The following is a 20,270-nucleotide window of genomic DNA, read 5'->3' on the forward strand; positions in this document are numbered from 1 at the left end:
AGATCCTCGCTTTATCGCTTTTGGGTTTAAGCACCAGACAATGGAGCGTCCAAATTCTGTGGTGTGAAGATCAAAACTCCCTGCTGCCTCCCTGCAATGGTGTGTGTGTGTGTGTGTGTGTGTGTGTGTGGGGGGGGGGGGGGGTTTATTATAATTTTTTTTCCCCTTTAAATTTTTTTTATCAGCATAGAATGGGCCAGTACTTGTACTAATGAGGCAGGTGAGTCACATTTAGGTAAACATGAGTTATTAGGTTTGAAGTGAGCCGCTCTTGTTCCGTCAAAGGTGTGGTCACTGATAACACCTCTGGTATGTCTGCTGTATTGGATATTTATTTTTCTCCTATTTTATACTCTCTCTCTCTCCTCCTTTCCCCTTTCAGACGCCTTGCTGGCAGACTTGGAATCTACCACCTCGCACATTTCCAAGCGCCCAGTCTTCCTCCCCGACGAGACGCCGTACTCGTACCCGACGGGCGGCCCCACCTATCAGGAGTTCCACGTACCGCCGCCGGTGCCCCCTGCCGCCGTCTGCCGATGCCCTGAACGGCACCGTGCTGGAACCCTCAGGCTCGCACCGCTCGTCCGTGCAGGTCAGCAGGGTGGGAGGGGCCTGTGTGACAGCTTGTCATTTCCTCGCCATTTGAGTAGGGGTGTTGACCTTCCGCCTGCTCTTGCCAGTCCGTTGGCTCTGCCCAGAAGACCACCTGGTCCCGGGACAGCAGCTCCCCTCAGTCTCACAGCGAGGAAGACCACGTCTACAGGTAGGCTGCAGCCCCCGCCAAACCCTCCAGTCAAGACTACTGCTCAAATGATTCATAAGGAGTAGCGGATGTATTTTTCTTTAGTACCGATCTGGTTACGATCTGGAGTCTATAATTCGAGGACTAGCCAATCAAAGGAGAAATCCTCTCACTTTTTCTCAATACATTTCTGGAGATTACCAGTCGTTTATGGACTTTTATGAACGGGCGGCGGATCCTGGCGAGAACCGAATGGACAGGGATGTCTGTCTCTGCCTGTTTCCTCAGCTGATCCGAGGATCAGTGTGGATCAGTGTGTTTATAATCGGCGTCGATAATGTTCGCCATTTGAAGAAGAAGCGTTTTCCGTTTGTCACTCGTCAAGCGTATTTAAAATGAGCTTAATTGCCAGAGTAGATGCCGGTTTGAGTTTTTCCAAAGCGTGACACCTCTTGTATGCAATGGAGTATTAGGGTGTGAGAATGTTGGTGTGTTTTTTCTCTGGATTCTCATTCGTTCTCTTTAATTCCACTCAGTTTGTCTGTGGTCAGTTACTCTGCCGCTTGTGAAATCTACTATGTGCTTTTGATGATGCAATATTGTTTGCACCCTTATTATTATGAACTATGTTTCTGACGCCCCCCCCCCCCCCCCCACCTTCTTCCTTCTAGTTTCCCCAACAAGCAGAAGGGTTCAGACTCGGGCGTGATGAGCTCATCGCTGGGCAGCAACCTGTCGGAACTGGATCGCCTGCTGCTAGAGCTCAACGCTGTGCAGCATGGCGCCCCCTGCTTCCCGACTGAAGGTAGTGCTGGTCAGGCCTGTACTGCCCCTTTGGTTTGACATAACCAAAGACACACTTTCATCAGGGGGGATTTTAACGGGTATTTAATCCACGTTTTTTTTAGGGGGCACGGGTGTCAAAATTTTGGAGTTTTGTTTCTCTGCCCTGCCCACAGAGGAGCCTGTCCCGCCCCTGCTGTCTGGGGCCACCACCCACTATGGGAAGGAGAATGGGGTCTCGGTGGCAGCCAAGGCACCCCCACCTGCTGTGGAGAAGCCCAAGCGTCGGGTGGTGGAGGACGTGCGCCCCAGCGTGGAGAACCTTCTCGACCAGCTGGAGAGCTCGGTGCCACGGCCTGTGTAAGCCTTCTTGCCTGGGGGGGGCAGGCAGGCATGGGTGTCCCATTTGAGTGGAGCCACTCCAAATATCAGCTTCTCAGCCAGTTCTGCAGTCGATTAGCTTAGCGACGCCTATACAAGCAGTAGCGTCCACGTTCTCCTCTGTGACCGGCTGACCTGCTCTGGAAGCTTAACAGACTCCAGTGTAATTGTTTCGGCCTGAAGCAAAAAGGGATCCATCTAGTGTTAATCTTCGCGGACATAAGGCCGCAGATCACATAAGGCCCGTGTCACTCTGTGTTTCTGCTTATCCGGGTGTATGGAGGAGATGCAAACGAGTGTTTATGTGCTCCTTCCAGCCCCGCCCCCTCTGCGGCCCAGAGCGTCCTGGACGACGCGCAGGAATCGTCCGCAGCTGAACAGCAGAGCCGCATCTCTGCCTCGTCTGCCACGCGGGAGCTGGACGAGCTCATGGCCTCACCTGTCGGACTTCAAGGTCCAGAGCAATGTGAGCATGTACCCTCTGCACAGCAACGGGTCGCTCCGGAGAAACTGGAAATGGGGGGGGTGTCAGCGGTGCGTCTGATTTGATCGTGGTATGTGCTCTTCGGCTGATAACCACAGTTCTGTGGTCAGCAGCCATGTAGCCCAGATGTCTCGCCTCTCCCCTGCATGCACGAAGGAAGCAGAGGTGTGTGTGACATCTCTGTGGTTGTTCTGCTGCTAAGTTGCTAAGCTTTTATGTTTCCGTCTAAATGCTTCCATTTTCTATTCCTTTGCTGCACATTTCAGATCCTGTCCTCCAAGCTAATTCTTTTTCTTGTCTTTTCTTTCCTTCCTTGTCTTCTCACCTGGCCTCCCAGTCTGGTTCTCTGGGGCCCATTAATGCAGGACCCCTGTGTGATATGGGGGCTGGATTCCCTCATTTGACTGTCTCCTCATTTGCCCCAACCTCAATAATGAACTGCCCTTGCAGCCCCCACTACCTGCCCCCCTGGGATGGCCCTCAACCCTGTGCTTCTGAGGTTATGGAGCTGCGCATTGATGAGGACGCTCATGACCTCAGAGGGATCGCTCCCACGGCGGTCACTGCGCCACAGTCCTCCATTGCTCTCTGCGCGTCCGCGTCCCCCGTCACCTTGTCCTACGCGGCCCAGTTCGCGGAGTCGGCCTTGTTAATCCGGAATGCAGGAGACAACCTTCTGACCTCTGCCTTTAAGGGGAGCTCCTGTGTGGACTCGTCTAGGACCTTCTCTCACCCCAGGAACTCTGTGGTTCGATCACTGGAGCCAGTGGTCAGTCTGGTAGAAGCTGCTCCAGTTGGTCCTGTCAATGACCCGTACTTCATTTCTGTTTGTGAGAGCTGCAGTGCCCCACCTAGTCTTGCCATCAGTTCTTCCAGTTCCTCAGTACTACCGACTCCTCCTGGGCCAAAGACTCACAGTCCTTCCTTTCAGTCTATGAAGTCTGTCACCATTGCTCCTGCTACATCTAACCTCTCCAGTACAACAGATCTTACTGATACTAGTCTTCCAGGTTTTCCAGTAGAAGGCAAGCAGTCATACGCCACTGAAGTTTCTTTACGGGACTCAAGGACAGTAGGGTCTGTCCCCAAGGTTCAAGGACTAGAGGGAACCTCTGCTGGTCCCGATCCCTCATTGGACAGCATGCTGGAAGACCTGTTGGACGTGTGCTTTTCCAAGGCAAGGGAGCAGGAGGTTAAGGAGAACACCTCACCCCTATCTATGTGTGGCGGGTACCCCATATCTGGCATTGCCGAGCAGAGTGTCTGGGGGAGCAGTATTGAGGAGAGGGGCTTACAGGACTCCATGGACTTTGGATCAAGGCAGCCTGAGGAAGGACGAGATGGGACGATGACGCCCCAGACTGAAGCCAGCTGGATGGATGACTCTTTGACCCCATCGCCTTGCCCTCAGACCCCAGATGCCTCGCTGGACCTGCCCCTACTGCAGCCCTCAGCTGTGGAGAGGACGTCTGCGTCTGGCCATGTAGGGGTCAGCCTCCTGTTTGGCTCCCATTTCTTGTGCCCTCTGGATTTTTGTCATGTCTTTGTCACATCCAGTTGGGTCTCTGGTCGTTTCTTGTGTCTGTGGTCACTTGGTAAACCAGCCTCTTGGCATGCATTTGTAGGTGTAAAAAAACTTAGCAATTATCGCTCCCCTGAATCACACTGTTAAAGCTTTTCTGTGATGCCAGTGCTTTGATCCAGACATCCTGCCTCCCCGCAGTGCAGGATTTAGTCACGTCAGAACTATTTAAGGAGGGAAGCATGTATCCGAAAAGCCAAGACCTTTTGACCACGTGCCAGTTCCCTGTAATGACCTGCAAGCTTCTGATTGGCTGCTTGGTGGAGTCTGTGTTTTTATTGGTGGCACTGTAAACGAATGGGGTGATGCCTTCGAGGCAAAGTTAACGTGTGGAATTTGTGCTTTGAACAAGATGGAACAGACCTTTCTTATTCTTGCCAAGTGCCTTTCAGCAGCACCCCCGTAACAAGGAGTGCATAGCTCTAGGGAAAGCTTGTTTGATCCGTGTAGCGCTTATGTTTGTTGGAGTGCACGCCCTCCGCCTGCCGCGCAATCTGTGAAAGTCCTCATTAGCGGCGAGCCGGCAGTCCATTCGCGTAACGCAGGACGTGTAGCTTTCCGCTCAAGTGGACGGCAGGTTTTAAAAATATGCTACCATGCCTAGTGACCGAGTTGATTGCGCGCATGAGTCAGTGCTTTGACTTTTGGCCCCCCCCAACTTGGGAGTGCAGCTGGCTTTTTTTGGAAGGTCCCACCAAGAACATCTCCTTGGCGTTTTTTCCTTTTAATGGACTGACCAGGCATGAGCCACCTTTTGCACTCTGCATGCCGTGGAAATACTTCCGAGTGACGCGGGAGATTCCAGCACCTCGGTTTCGAAATTTACCCTTGAGGCACTTTTGCTTTTGCTGACACCGGCTGGACGTTGCGCCATTTCTGTATGCTGGCAAACGGACAGGCAGCGCCGGACTAACAGCATGCTGCGGGACAGGAGCCCCTCTGACACGGGGGTGTCTTGTCCCGTGTTTGGTTTTTGCGTGTGTGGTGGTACTGCGAGTTTTGTTCACAAAGGCTGCATTCAAAAACTGAACCGAAGACCCCCCCCAGCTTTGGAGTGGAGTGGATGCATGGTGCTTGTCATGACTACCGGTTCCACGACGTCCTGACAAGATCTGTGCCCCCCCCCCGTTAGCTCAAGTCTGTGATCCGACGCACCAAGGAGATTCCCAATGTACACCCCATGTACCGTGAAGGGAACTCGCGGCCCAAGCTGGGTCCGGTCATCTTTCACAAGAGCAAGTCCCAGGATAGGCTTATTGAGGAACTGCAGGGCAAACTGGGCATTGGGCAAATCGAACACAAGCGCGAGCCACTGGAGGACTGGCTCACGGAGGGCTTCGTCATCGCATCCAATCCCCAGCGGTTGCGTGAGGACTGCACCTCGGTTTCCGTGGACAAGGTAGAGGGGGGAACGAGCACCTGCGTGTCCGTTTGAAGGAACCCAGTTCATTCAGTGTCTCCATATCACTCATGTTTATCATTTTGAAACATTCTCAGTTTCATTAGTTGGACGCATCTTTTGCGCCGCCATGATTATTTTCCGTTTCTTGGTCTTTTGTTAATTACCGCCCTTATCTTTCCCTGTCCGTCACTTCTCTCCCCCAGATCATCTTTCCTCCGGCCTCATCCGTTCCTCAGAGGAAGGTCTTTCCCCCTCCTCTGTCTCCATCAGCGACCTCCCCCTCCCTCCCGTGCCCCATTGCATCGGGAAAACCGAAAATGCAGCTGCCCCTGAACCGGCTTCCGTCGCCTCTCCCATCCTCATCCTCGCCCCCTCGACTTGGCCCAGCTAAGACCCTGCCGAAAGTCGCCTTCCCACCTCGGGAATCCCCCGGTCAACTCCAGCCCCATCAAGCCCAATCTCCTCGAACACCTCCCATCACCGCCCATGCCCACCAGTTAGAAAACTTCCCCCCAGAACCAGCTATCCCGATTCCACCTTACCCTCTCCCAGTCCAGGCCACCTCTCAAGTTTCAGCTGCCGTACCGCAGGTCCTGGTGTCCGTAGGCTGCCAAACTGATGATGATCCTCTCTTCCCTCCAATGGTCCAGGCAGGAGTCTCCCTCTCTCTCTCTCTCTCTCTCTCTCTCTCTCTCTCCCTCTCTATCTATTTGTTATGTTTAGCTGCTGTGTTATCTGTGTCCCATGGTGAATTCTTGGCTTCAACACCAACTCTGTGTGAAGCTGGTTCGTGGTGTGAAGTCTTTGTTCGTTTTATGTCAGGTTGTAAAAGGGATCATCGGATGACTCATGGATTTTTATTTTTTTTTTTGTATTCAATTACAGAACCTGGGTATGTGGTAATTTGAGGCAGCAAAGACTGTCCACGACAACATTGTTCCCATATGTCTGTCCCGTGGAAGCTCTCTAATAGGCTCTGGGCCCATTTGTTCATTAGCGCCAAGGCTGGAATGTGTTAATTATGGCCTGGTGTTAGTTCTCCAAATACTCAGAATAACAGTGATTGAATTTGGCAGCTTGTAAGGCTAATGGTCTGCTGCTTGTCTAGAGAGTATGACATCTCAGGCTTCACAGCTGCTCTGCTCTGCTCACACAGGGACGTGTGTGCGTTTGTTTGTCGGCCCCGTTGGCTGTGGGTTGTGTAATGTTTGACACCCCATGTTAACTTTTTTGCAAAGCTTGGTGGGATGTCGTGATATATGAGTTGCGCTGGTGCTTAAATGGCATACTGTGAGTTTGCCTCGACTTTTGCGCCTCCCAGCTATTTCACGGCTCACAGGTGATTGGCCCTCTTTTACGCTGCCCGGAAAGTCCAGAAGGTTTTACAAGGAAGTAATGTGAGGTGTGTGTGTTGTTGAAAGAGGAAAGGATGCTGACCGAGGGCTGTTTCCCGTCATGATACTTCATGGACAGTGCCGTTCCTACCTGGGGGGGGGGGGGGACTCCAGGCAAGTTGCACTGCAGACCCTAACCCTGCAGCCTGCCTGCTCCTGCTGCACCGCAGTGCTGGGGAGGGAGGGTGTAGGTGTGGTGGAACTTTCTCTACCTCTCCGCTAATGTGAGCCTCCCGTGACTGACGCTGCAGGAGTTACCAGAAGCTGGGGGTGTCGCTCCTCTGAGATACATTTTCATTTGGGGTTTTGCGCATAAGCTGGTTCAGGTCAGCTAGATGTGGTGGGTGATGAGGGGCGGGGGTTCCTTGATGCTCGGCGTTGTGTCTTCGGTAAAGAGTCCAGTGTGATCAATTTAATGGGCACGTACTGTAGTGCAACAAGTTTGTGCTTGGATGGCACTCTGGGGGGGTCCAGAAAGGGGTTTCACACTGTTTCTTGACCTGCTTTCTCTCCTCTCACAGATCATGGCCCAGGGCAAAAGCGCCCCCCCCCCTAGTGGCCCCATCAAGCAGGTGAACAAGCTGGACAACATGCTGGGCAGCCTGCAGTCAGACCTGAACCGGCTGGGTGTGCAGACGGTGGCCAAGGGCGTGTGCGGTGCATGCAAGAAGCCCATCGCCGGCCAGGTGGGCAGGCCCCCCGTCCCCTTTATTGATCTTCGTGTTGTGTTGATGCCCTGTGTGCATTATTCAGTGGGATGCCGTATGGCCCCGGGGGGGGGGGAAGCATTATGCTCGCTTAAAAACAAATGGATGTTTGTACAGCGAGGTTCCACCGTTAAAGCTAATTGACGTAATAGATAACTGCTAACAAAGTGCTTTTCTTTTTAACCGTAAAATGAACGCACAGCGGTTCCCATTTCTTTCTATGCTGGTTTTCTCTCCTACATAATTGATCTGCTAAATGTTGGGGGGAGGGGTCTGACCTGATCTCTGGCTTGTAGAGGTAAGACGTCATTCAGTGCGTCGCGGTTGCACAATAATTATGAAAATTCAGCATCTTTTTTTTGGTTTGATATAAATGGTGCGATTATGCCAGTCAGCACAGACCTCCAGAGGCCACAGCTGGACATCGCTAGTATTTACTGGGTGATTCTTGCCCTCCGAGTCAAGCTAAAGTTTGTCCCGGCATTCAAGCATGACCCCCAGTACTGACCGGCTGCTCCTGTCCCAGGTTGTCACGGCGATGGGCCGGACATGGCACCCAGAGCACTTCGTGTGCACGCACTGTCAAGAGGAGATCGGCTCCCGCAACTTCTTCGAGCGAGACGGGCAGCCCTTCTGCGAGAAGGACTACCACGACCTTTTCTCGCCACGCTGCTACTACTGCAACGGTCCCATCCTGGACGTGAGTGATGGGCCAAGCCCACCCACACGCAGGTGTAAACACACCTGTCTTTCTCGCCCCCACATGTGCCCTTGGATGCTTGAGTGATACTCGTCCTACAGGGTTCGGTTAACGCCTTCTATGTCTCTGGTTTTCCGGGTGGAGATTCGGATGATGGACTTTGGCCTTGGGTTTGGCCCGACGTCACTGTCAGTGATTCATCCGCAGCAGAACGCTATGTTTTCCGCCCTCTGTCCCCTTCTTAACCGCTGCTGGTCTTTAATCACTGGCTCTCCCTCTGACGGCCTACTGTTGACTGTTGATAAAGGGTTAAGTGTTTTTCAAGCCTATTGTTTTTAAACTGTTTGGGAATCTGGCCCAATCTGGAAATCATGAGCTAATCATTTCAACATTCCAGCTCTAGAGCCGTCGCCGAGGTCTCGTGTGACGCGAGACTGCCCTCTGGTGGCCGGCCCTGGTGGTGATGCATTGTGTATTAGCCTGGTAGATAGTGTAGAGTCGTCAGCACACCGTGCCCTTAGACTGAGAAGCCTTGAGGGCGTACTGGTTTCCATCTCTGCGTACTGGTTTCCATCTCTTTTCACAGTGTGGCTAACAACCGAGTTGATTTGAAACTTGGTTGCTTTAAAGATTTTCTGGATCAGCGTTCCCTATATGAATGTTAATGGACCATTTTATATACGGGTATCTAAACATGTGCTTCCCCTCCGGCTTCTGATAACCTGCTGTGAGGTGCAGGTGGGAGCCGCCCCTCGTGCTGAATGCGCCTTCTCTCAAGCTCGCTCCATGCCTCTCTCTCTCACAGAAAGTAGTGACTGCACTGGATCGGACCTGGCACCCGGAGCACTTCTTCTGTGCGCAGTGTGGATCGTTCTTCGGGCCCGAGGGTAGGTTGCGCCTTCAAGGCACTGCAAAGTGGGTCATAGGCTTGGTGCTTAAGGGCACGTCCCAAATGCCAAGATAGGGAAGCTCCACTCTTATAGCCTCAGGGGAAATATTCTTAATCTGGGTAGCTCTTGTCAAATATCCATGTAATTGGGCAGGAAATCTCCCTTTCATGAAGGTGCACCTTGCCTGCCTCCGTGGGATACCCTCCAGGCTCGGAGAGTCCAGTTTGAGCCCCATTCCGCTGCTGAAGCTGGGCATTAGCCAGCTGTTAGCTGGCCTGACCCATTTCCACAGCTTTTGAGGAAATCCCCCAGCACAACACATGGTCTTTGTGGAACAGAGTCATGTGACACATACTGGCCTGACCTCTTTTTGTTTTTGTCCTGAGGGATCCTTTTGCATTATTGTCTACATTGACTGCCCCCTGCAGGCTTCCATGAGAAGGACGGAAAGGCATTCTGCCGCAAGGACTACTTCGACATGTTTGCACCCAAGTGTGGAGGGTGTGCCCGGGCCATCTTGGAGAACTACATCTCTGCCCTCAATGCCCTTTGGCACCCGGAGTGTTTCGTCTGCAGGGTAAGTGTGTGCGTGTGTGTGTCTTTGTTCATTTGTACACGTGGGTCCGAAGCACTGTGTAGTTTAGGGGGATGAGTGAACGCGGGAATGGAAAAATGGTTGGCTCAGAGGGAGAAGCAGATTGTAAAGGAGGTGGCTACAAGCAACTAGAGGAAGCGGGACCAACCTATCAGATGTCTTGGTCCCACCTCCACTACAATCTGATTGGTTATCTCTCTCAACCAATCATTTTTTGTTTTGCCCTCAGAACATTTTTGAGCAAATAAAACTCCCATGAGCCCATAATCATGACATATGTGAGCCTTATTAAAAATATAGAGGTCATGTGAGAGGGGGTTTCACTGCTGCTTTGTAGACTGTGTGGAGGCTTTGTGAGACTGATGCGTGAGGCTGACCCCCCCCTGCTTCACAGGAGTGCTTCACCCCCTTCGTGAATGGCAGCTTCTTCGAGCACGAGGGCCAGCCGTACTGCGAATCGCACTACCACGAGCGGCGCGGCTCGCTCTGCTCCGGCTGCCAGAAGCCAATCACGGGCCGCTGCATCACCGCCATGGGCAGGAAGTTCCACCCCGAGCACTTCGTCTGCGCCTTCTGCCTCAAGCAGCTCAACAAAGGCACCTTCAAGGAGCAGAACGACAAGCCCTACTGTCAGACCTGCTTTATCAAGCTCTTCAGCTAGGGGGCGGATGCGTGCATGTGCGCGTGCAGGAGGAACGGCAGTTCCGGTCACTCTTCCAAGAGTTATTGTGTCATGGTACACTGGGATAAGGAGGGTTAGGCTGTCGGCTGGTATTTGGGGGCTGGAGGTCCCACCTGTCTTTTACCACTTGTGTTCCATGGAAGGTTCAGGAAAGCAGGAGTATGTTTGTTTTTTTTTTTTCTAAATTGATGGGGGAAAATGTTTTAGCGCTTGCGAGGCAGGGGAGGGGGGTGGGGGGGTGGGTGATGGTCTTTCCACCAGATCTGCTGGAGCATAGATCTACCCTCCCAGCAGAATTACACCTGCCATTTTTAAACAGCTTTTCTATATATAATATATATTTCATTTTTATTTTTATTTTTTTGGGGGGGGGGGGGACCATTTTCCTCTTCTGTGCATGAGTCCCAGAAAGCAAACCAGCACCAATGCTTAGCTGAGCATGGGATGGATGGATGGATGGATGGATGGATGGATGGATTGGATGGATGGATGGATGGATGGATGGATGGGACTGAGCTAGGTGGGTGTGGACCTTGGAGAGACAGCGAGTCACTGTTCGCCTAACGCAGGGCTCTCTCACTTTAGGGTGGAGGTGGGATGGATGTGGTTTTCTGTACTTCTGAAGCAGACCGATCCGCTTCGTCTGGGTCTCTGCTGAAATGCATGCAGAGACTCACTCAAGCTTTCACTCTGCTTCTCCTCTCTCTCTCATGGACGATTCTGCTGCCAGCGCAACTTCGCTCCCATTTTTATGTATCAAATGTATCAGGGTCGTGTTTTCGTAAACCTTTCCAAACTAAACTTTCTTATTAAACTTTGGCAGTCGGTTTTATGCCTTTTTTTACTGTTCTAAATTTTTAATTTTTAAGCCGCACGCCATTTTCAGAACAGACCCGCGAGCATAAAAAGGGATCCGTTTCCAGCCTTAAATGTGAACCTTCATTCGGGCCTGGGTACTGGGGGTTTTGTCGATTTCCCAAAACGCCAATTGCAATACACTTACCAAAACTGTATTTTCTCAAATGCTTGATGCACTCCTGCGAGTCTCCCGCTCTAGTGTTGATATATCGAGATTTATACCACAATACCTTTAAAATTAACATTAATAATGCTTTGCTTTTTTTTTTACTTTTTACTTTTTTCCCACATACATATGTAATATTTAATGGAGAACCACTTTAGAGAACTTTGTCATTTCAGCAAGCTGAAGTGAATTTAGCTGATTAATGAGAAGCGTCAGATTGATTACCTCCTGGAAAGGCAGAGGGCCTCGGGTGCCGGTGACATCACTGTACAATGTCTCCCTGTCCTGGCGTCTCCTAGGCGACGGCTGCAATACTGGAGAAAGCTTCAAACTGCTGTCTTTTGGATTTTATTTCATTAATGTTGAGCATATGTTTTAATTTGATTTTTCTTTTCTTTTTTGCCAGACAAGTTCAAAATTTAGCCTTTTTTCCCTTTTTAAACCACATTAGACTTATGTTCAGGTCTGTTGGTCTGTCCCTCTTTGCAAACTTTTGTGAAATTCATGTTACATGTGTGTACAGATGCCAAATAACAGTCACCCTTTCATTTTTTCCCCCCTTTTCCCCAGCTGAGAATGGGTGAGGATGGGTAGCAGTCAGCAGTCTCATTTATATTCAACTTTTCAGTTGAAATGTTTGGCACATGTCAAAACCTTGATCTTTTAGTTAAATTACTTGTATAGGTTTAAAAAAAACAAAAAAAAAAACACTTGTACTGGAGTCTCAATGCAAAGTGTTAAACACACTGCCGGACCCTCCTACTGTGAGCAAATAAGTGAGTTGATTGGTTATTCTGTCAGGAGGCTGTAACCCTTGGCTTGTATCGGGTGATGCACCATGAATATTACCGTTTGGTCTTTGCCCCTCCCCCCCCCCCCCCCCCCCATTCGTACAAGTTAGTGAATTTGCTGCACTTTGCCAGAACATGTTGGGTAGCTTGTTTGGGAATTTCATTATGCTTCCTTTGTGAACTCTGGGTAACTCGTCACATGTTCCAAGACCTCATGTACAAATTGTCTGATCAGCCTGTTTCCTGTGACCTGTTATCGCCAGGCAGAAGCGGTGCCCTGTGTCCTGTTGCGTGGACATTCATGTGCATGTGTGTAACAGTCACACGCTTCAGGCTACTTCTGTCCTCAGCATCTGCGCTGCGGAGATGTGACTGTGAAACTTTGAGGCTGTGAAGAGGAAGTCGTGTGAAAACGATGCGAAGGCACGGCCCCCGGGTCCGAGCTGTGTCCAGGCAGATCCGGCAAAAGTGCCACATGACGGGGGTGTGAATTTGGCGGGAGCAGGGGGGTGTTTTAGTTTGGAATATTCCACTTTTGTGCCTTGTTTTGCTATGGATTTGTGCGGTTTCACTTCTAGAATACCCCCTGGGTTATTCTATGGATCTGCTTGCATTTAATCTGAAGTTAACTTGATAATCGTGATATTTGATCTTCTTTTAACCAAAGGGAAAGTCTTATTTTTTTCCACCTCTATAATTTACATTTTGCCCTGCTGTATTACCCATGGATGGGATGTAACCTTTTCGTAATGGGAGGTTTTGACCCCTCTGTTCCTTTGATTTCATGTGATGATGCCAACAATAAAATAAATTTGAGTAAGTCTTTCTGTGTCATTCCCCCTGTATCATTAAAACCCTCTTTTACGTTACCCGGAAAGAATTAGGTTGATAAACCTAAAGCATGTGCAAATGTTCAACTGAGGGATTAGTTCTTGCAGTAGGCGTGTTCTCCAGTTCTTCCATGGGTTTCCACAATTTAAAGATAGCTGGTGTCTCTAACCTAACCTGTTATCTTGCCCTTGGTGTGTGATGTGTATTTTGTAGGAGTGTGTGCGCCCTGTGATGAACTGGCATCCTGTCTATGGCATCTCCTACATTGTGTTCTGTGCTCAGTGTTGGGCATTTCAGGTCCAGAAGCTACAAATCCAGACCAATATTTTGTTTCTATCAACCACTTGAGCATAAAGAGTCACAGTCAGATTACACACCTGGTTGGTAGAAAAACAACCCTGATCTGTATTTTTCTTATTCATAATAATGGGACACCTACAATATCTGATCTAAGATAAAGGTATGAATATTTGGCATTACTTTTAACTTTAATTGCAAAAGAGCTTTTCTTTCCTACTTTGCTTGTTTAGAACAATTTCCCATGCGTATCTGTCTACCTCATTGTATTGCTTATACAGGACATACCAGTCGTATAAGCAGCATAGGGAGAGGTGGATAGTTCAGGTCCAGAAAGTAAAAAATCTAGGCTTTTAGTTTCAACCAACCAGTTGGTTATAGTCACAACCTCAAATCTCTGGTTGAAACACAATCTTGGTCTGGAATTATTTTTTACCGGAGACAAGGTGGGCATTAGCGAGGCCACTCTGCTCAACATGAACATCTTCCCCAGGCCTGATTATGCAGCATGCGCAGAAAAGTGGCTATACTGCCATGTTAACAGCAAAGTACGTATTTCGGAGCGCATTATTTAAAAAACTACACAGTAAAATACCTTCAAACTCAGGATATGGTAAGTGTAATAGGTGGTGTACCACGCGGTATTGAGCTTTCTAACAAACGCACGACATTGGTAAAATAAATTATGGTCAATGCGACAGAACATGCATTATATCTATTTAAGATAACAAGGACCTTGCGAATACACTTCCAAATAAGAAACTTCAGCTTCGTAAATAACTAGTATTTCTGACAATATTATACAGACAACGCGCCAAGAAACCACTGGCCTACGCTGAAGGATGATTTACATCATTTTAAGCCAATGGTTGTTCAGGATACACAGCTATCTGCCGGGCTCTGATTGGCTGGCGTTTACATTCTATAAATACCCCGCCCGTCGACGCATCGTTCTCTTTCTTTCACGCGTCCCTACCGAGGTAATGGGCCCCGAATGTCGCTTGTTAGCGTAATGATTCACGGGTAGTTTTTAATTAATAATTAGCAGTACTGTCTTATACATACCGTGCAGTAAGAGTTGTATTGTTTCCTTAAAGCGATCGTTCGGGAACAAAAACATTTTTGGGTAGATTTCTGTGGGTTTAGGGAATTGGGCCTACGTAAGAGACACCATGTGGAAATATTCGGTCTCTGATTCCTTGTCTTACTAATCCTCTCAGCCTTTATTAAACTGAATTGCATTTATTAAACGTTACCGTGTCAGCAGTGTATCGGCATGACTTGTTATCCTATATCAGAAGTATCGAGCTAAATAATAATCCGTAAATATGCGAGTTAATGAGTGCATAGCAGATTTCGAAGCGAGGGCCTAGCACGGCTAAATCGTTAGCACCGTTAGCAGCTCCCAATCGCGGTTATATAGCGGTGTCTATATATAATTTTTATTATATATAATAAAAAATCTTTCGAATCCATTTACGTGATGTTTTGTTTGTCTGCTCTCTTTAGATCATCACCTTGTCTTTAAACCGGCTGTTAAGCGATCCTTGGAAGCACAGCAAAGATGCCCAGGGAAGACAGGGCCACGTGGAAGTCCAACTATTTTATGAAAATCATTGTAAGTACATTTTAGATTGTTCGGTTGGGAAACGTAGCCGAGTGCTTTGCGAATACGGTGAGACATTTTTGTACGAGCAGTGTCAGATTTGTCAGTTAAAACTCCTTGTGCATTACTGTTAAAATAGGGCACACTAGTATTTCGCAATGAGAGAGCACAATTTGAATTTTTAAGCAGGAAAAGTTACAGGGCAGCTGGGCAGTGCTGTGCTGTCGTTCCCCCTGCACAAAGTGACCTGTTTCTTACTATCCCTGTCTGTTGGTATCCCCCCCACTGACAGGGACGCTTGGTCTCAGACATACTTCATAATGACCAGTGCTAGTAACCTTATGATGCAAGTCTCAACTGGAAAGATACCCAAGTGCTTTTCTGTAGATGTCCTGTCTCTGTCTGATTTCTTGCCTCTTCCTTCATCTGATTTACAGCAACTCCTGGATGACTACCCCAAGTGCTTCATTGTGGGAGCTGACAATGTGGGCTCCAAGCAGATGCAGACCATCCGGCTGTCCCTGCGTGGCAAGGCTGTGGTGCTCATGGGCAAGAACACCATGATGCGCAAGGCCATCCGTGGTCACCTGGAAAACAACCCAGCTCTGGAAAAGTGAGTGTGGAACGGTGTGAAGCGTACCAGTGCAGGATAAGTTACAGGACAGCTGGGCAGTGCTGTGCTGTCGTTCCCCCTGCAGAAAGTGACATGTTTCCCACTATCCCTGTCTGCTAGCACACCCCTACTGGCAGGGACGCTTGGTCTCAGACAGCTGAATCTTTGTTAAACAGCTAGTTGTGCAATCAAAACTGTCTTATGAAGCCAGTGACACTCATCGTCATTTTTTAAGGCTATGCACTGAGATGCGTTTCATGAGAGCGAATGTACTGCTGTGCCACTTGACAGGCTGCTGCCCCACATCCGAGGCAATGTAGGCTTTGTCTTCACCAAGGAGGACTTGGCAGAGGTCCGGGACATGCTGCTGGCCAACAAGGTGAGGCTTCAGAGTGCTGGCTAGTTTTCCCATCAGGCGGTGGCAATGCCGAGGTTAATCATCCTGAAAATGGACGTTACTGTTCTATATTGATTAGGGTTGGTATGATTCCCCGATTCACATTTGTGCATGATGTGACTGTCCTGATCTTTTTATTTTAAGTGTACATCATACAGTTTGGGATGAACCGCACTGCATCACAACAGGGGTGAATTATACCGTATCACGTTATTGGCTGCTTCCGATGTATCTAATGTATCGAGTCATTGGCATTGCATGAAGTTGTGTATCACATCGGTCTCAGTTATGGAGATGCACGTCCCTAACAGTGATTCAATGGAAGTTCAAAGTGTTGATATTCAGAAGTCAAGCTTCGGTGCCGCTAAGTGCAGTTTAATGTTGCAGGGGTGGTTAGCGGTCATGGCTGATGTTTCTCCTGCATGCTTTTTGTAGGTTCCAGCTGCAGCCCGTGCTGGTGCCATCGCCCCTTGTGGTGTCATCGTTCCAGCCCAGAATACTGGCCTGGGACCTGAGAAGACCTCCTTCTTCCAGGCTTTGGGAATCACCACCAAGATCTCCAGAGGAACCATTGAAATCCTGGTGAGTGGCGCGTCAACAATGCTAACCTTGTCGGGCAAACTGGCCTTTCTGAAGGCTGGCTGAGGCATTTTCACTGACATTCCTCGTCTTATTGTAACCCATTTTCTTACGGGTGTTGGTAACCCAGCACAGTCCTGTCTATCTAAGTGTCCAGGACTGAAGACTTGTGTCCTTTTTCACCAAAACAAGAACATTGGTTGATGACAAAAAAAAATAAACATCAAATATGATTGGTCATGTGACGTCAATTGAACCCCAAAGCATGCTGGTAAATGGAGTTAATACAGCATATAAAAAATAGTACAGTAGAGCAAACAGGGCAGTACAATTGTACAGTACAGAGAAATGTACAGGAATACTAATACCCATATTCTAAAGGTCCCTACATTATTTTAATAAATGTCTCACGGTGATCTTATATTTGAGTTTTTTTTTTTTTTTTTTTTTTTTTTTTTTTTTTTGTGAAGGTTACGAAAGGTTGGAGTCCTGAAGTTCAGTGTTTGTTCTTGTGAATCTTAGCTGCGGAGGTGAATGAGCGTTGTGCCGAGCTGACTGGTGTTTCTCCCCTCTTCCTGCAGAGCGACGTGCAGCTCATTAAGACTGGAGACAAGGTGGGCGCCAGCGAGGCCACGCTGCTCAACATGCTGAACATCTCGCCCTTCTCCTACGGCCTGATCATCCAGCAGGTGTACGACAATGGCAGCGTCTACAGCCCCGAGGTGCTGGACATCAACGAGGAGACCCTGCACCAGAGGTTCTTGGAGGTGAGCCCTTGCACGGCCTGTGTGCACTTGATTTCCTCCAAGGGAACAATAAAGGCACAATTGCTAGGTGAAAACATGCAGCAGGTTAAATAAAAGGATGAACATGTAAGTGATATCTGATGCCCTGATAGTGTTGCAGAACACGTCTATTCATGGGACACACTGTGGATGCATGTAATTGTGTTTTTCATTATCAATGATCTTTTCCAAGTACATGTTTAATGGCCATTGGTTAGCCAGTTGATTTAAATCATATGCTTTGCTAATGGTAAAAGTGGTCAAAATGGCTTTCTGCACATATTCTATACTTTCCATTGTTTGGTTGATGTTGGTCTACAGCTGTTTTTTGTATCCTCTTTCTGCATGGTCTCCCCCCCCCCCCCTATTCTTGAGGTCCTTAGCTGGCATTTGTGAGATGCCACTTTAGTGCCAGTTTTCCATAACATGCCGACACAGAAGCAGGAAGTGTGAGCTGTCCACTTCTCACTTATCCCAATCTTTCCAGGGTGTGAGGAACATAGCCAGCGTGTGCCTGGAGATAGGATACCCGACCATTGCCTCTGTTCCCCACTCCGTCATCAATGGCTACAAGCGGGTGCTGGCTATTGCCGTGGAAACGGACTACTCCTTCCCCCTGGCTGACAAGGTACGGGCATCTGCGTTCATGAGTGTCCTGAATGTCTACCTCAGTGTTTGCCTGTCTGCCATTTGAGTCAAATGTAGCAACTCGCATGGTCTAGGATATAATGCACTGTGGTGCAGGATAAGTTACAGGACAGCTGGGCAGTGCTGTGCTGTCGTTCCCCCTGCAGAAAGTGACATGTTTCCCACTATCCCTGTCTGCTAGCACACCCCTACTGGCAGGGACGCTTGGTCTCATACACCCCCCTACCCAGCTCGTCCAGATTCCCCATCCATTCTTCTTTTAAGTCTGTTTTTTGTTCTCATAAGTCCATACATGGCTGCCATGTTGTGAGTTGCCGCGATGGTGAATTCGAGCGTCTCCCCTTCCAGGTGAAGGCCTACCTGGCCAACCCCTCCGCCTTCGCCGTAGCTGCACCTGCGGCAGCGGCGGCGGCTGATACTGCGGCGGCCGCCGCTCCGGCTGCGGCCAAGGAGGCGCCACCAGAGTCCGAGGAATCCGACGAGGACTTGGGCTTCGGCCTCTTTGACTAGGCTGGAGGTCCTGCCTTCCTTGGCGACCAGGATCCAATAAAAGGCAAAACCAGTAAATACTGTGGCTTCGTCGTGCTTTTTTTGTTGCGGTTTAAGGCACAAGATGAGGAACTTGATCAGGAAATATCAATATGCAGCAGGGCAGTAGCTGAAGGTAAATGACCGGCTGTGAGGTGTTTGCCAAGTTAATTAACTCCCCCCAAATGGGAATGTTAATTATCAGTGACTACTTCCTTTTTGATAATGCTGAAGCTGGTTTTAAGTAGTATGTGCTCTGAGGTTAGCAGAAGTAAATCCACAGTGAGAGGAATTGAGGACATGTTCAGTGACATTCCTGCAGGTGGCAGCAGTGTGAAATAAGATGGTTCATTTGTTTCTCAATGTGCGAGTGCACTGCCTGAGTGCAACGGTGATTCACAGAATATGGGTGAAAATGATTTTTGATTCCCACTTCATAATGAACAATTCATAAATGTTACAAGAATCACACAATGCTTATTCATCACAACAGAAATGAAGTGTTCTGTTTTGAGGCCGCCGAGGGGGAAAAAGGAGCTCCTATTGGCTCTTGAGTGGCTGATGCAAGGTAGAGGCATGCGGTTCAGTGTCTACAGCGATAAGGCCTTGTATCCGGTCCTGACGCAGCTTGCAGTGTTCTGCAGGATGTGGCTTTCTTCAGAAAAGCAGCATGTGCTCCTTGCAGCTTAGGTACCCGTCCCCTGACACGGCTACACAAGCCGCATCAGCTTAACCGAACATATGCACATGTATCAGTTGTGCATGTATGTCCAACCAATTATCTTGTATATCCTGCCATGCGAGTCGTCTGCTTGCTTCGTTTATATTGCGATTGAAGATGCAATGTCACAATGACACACTCAAGACTCGTACCATAATTTATACCAAATTAAGTGCCTGTGCAAGTTATAGCTGGCTGTGATGTCAACTGTGAGCCAGGATGTAAGTGACTGGTTCATATCTGGCAGTCTAGACTGCCACCTTGAAGTAATACTGGAGGGGGCAGGGTGTGTTGCCTGATTTGAGCCCCAGGAAAGGCAAGAAATCATAAAACTGGTATTTGTGTGTCTCTCAGTTGAAAATATAAAACTGCTAATTATTTCAGGCTTTTTGGTAAATAGGCTAACAAAGCAATTTTGAGCTGCATTCTGTGCCAGCTGAATACCATCTTTGGCTCTTTAAGTTAAGGGTATTTTGGTCAGACATGAATCGTCAGCTGCCTAGATGGAGCTTGTTGATCTTCCAGGTGGTCCCTGATTAAACCCCATTCGTTAAATTTGATATGTTTTAGAGAAATGTCCTCTCCCAACAATTTTCATTTTCCCTAGCTGTAATTCAAAACATATTCAAAACATATTATTATATAAACCCCTATCAGTGGATGGAGTACAAAACAGCCTAATATGTAATTTGTCCACGGAAGGTCTCTATCACACCAACATGAGTATATCCTTCTGCTTACGACAATAATACGCTCCTGGAAATTAGCTTGTTAGCCGAAAACACCTACGTCACGAGAAACACCGAATACCACTAGAAACGAAGGTGGGAAGATAACCACAGACAAGAATAAGTGCCAGTGAGTGTGACTACCGGCGCAAAGTTTTACAACACCCCAAAGCTTGTCTCTTGTTATTCGTAAGAGCGAAAAATTACGTACTAGATTGCAACGATAAATTTGCTTATTTGTGTATTCTGTTTTTCACAGTAAAGTGAAAATAAAGGAATTGCATTTATTACATTGTCTTTGTTGATATTAATTTAGATTTCACGCTAAAATAATGGGCGGGGTGCGTTGGAGGGCCCCATGGAGTTTCTGTGGCTAGGGC

At 48.6% G+C, this 20,270-nt stretch overlaps 2 protein-coding genes and 3 non-coding genes across 5 annotated transcripts in view; all 5 read left to right on the forward strand.

Annotated features, from left to right (window-relative positions):
- The window catches only part of LOC125746834 (paxillin-like), a 30,301-nt gene extending 19,741 nt beyond the window's left edge, over positions 1-10,560 (forward strand). The window contains 12 exon segments of the mRNA XM_049021379.1: positions 383-522; positions 524-592; positions 681-763; positions 1,414-1,547; positions 1,702-1,885; positions 2,224-2,344; positions 2,346-2,372; positions 7,290-7,454; positions 8,002-8,175; positions 8,981-9,062; positions 9,494-9,642; positions 10,055-10,560. Of these exon segments, the coding sequence (XP_048877336.1) occupies positions 383-522; positions 524-592; positions 681-763; positions 1,414-1,547; positions 1,702-1,885; positions 2,224-2,344; positions 2,346-2,372; positions 7,290-7,454; positions 8,002-8,175; positions 8,981-9,062; positions 9,494-9,642; positions 10,055-10,321 (1,595 nt within the window). The 3' untranslated portion in view covers positions 10,322-10,560.
- A 3,649-nt stretch (positions 10,561-14,209) lies between these two features.
- rplp0 (ribosomal protein, large, P0) lies at positions 14,210-18,480 on the forward strand. The gene is made up of 8 exons (XM_049019221.1): positions 14,210-14,265; positions 14,795-14,903; positions 15,329-15,504; positions 15,796-15,883; positions 16,337-16,483; positions 17,062-17,247; positions 17,753-17,893; positions 18,262-18,480. Exons 2-8 carry the CDS (start codon positions 14,850-14,852, stop codon positions 18,421-18,423), a joined length of 954 nt encoding a protein of 317 aa, XP_048875178.1. The 5' UTR covers positions 14,210-14,265; positions 14,795-14,849; the 3' UTR covers positions 18,424-18,480.
- LOC125746920 (small nucleolar RNA SNORA63) lies at positions 15,075-15,203 on the forward strand. Its single transcript, XR_007399097.1, has one exon. It is a non-coding gene; the product is annotated as a small nucleolar RNA SNORA63 (small nucleolar RNA).
- LOC125746922 (small nucleolar RNA SNORA63) lies at positions 15,534-15,661 on the forward strand. Its single transcript, XR_007399099.1, has one exon. It is a non-coding gene; the product is annotated as a small nucleolar RNA SNORA63 (small nucleolar RNA).
- Positions 18,004-18,131, forward strand: LOC125746921 (small nucleolar RNA SNORA63). The gene has a single exon (XR_007399098.1). It is a non-coding gene; the product is annotated as a small nucleolar RNA SNORA63 (small nucleolar RNA).
- Positions 18,481-20,270: the final 1,790 nt, after the last annotated feature.

Source organism: Brienomyrus brachyistius, chromosome 7, assembly GCF_023856365.1.
Source record: "Brienomyrus brachyistius isolate T26 chromosome 7, BBRACH_0.4, whole genome shotgun sequence".
NCBI lineage: Eukaryota > Metazoa > Chordata > Actinopteri > Osteoglossiformes > Mormyridae > Brienomyrus > Brienomyrus brachyistius.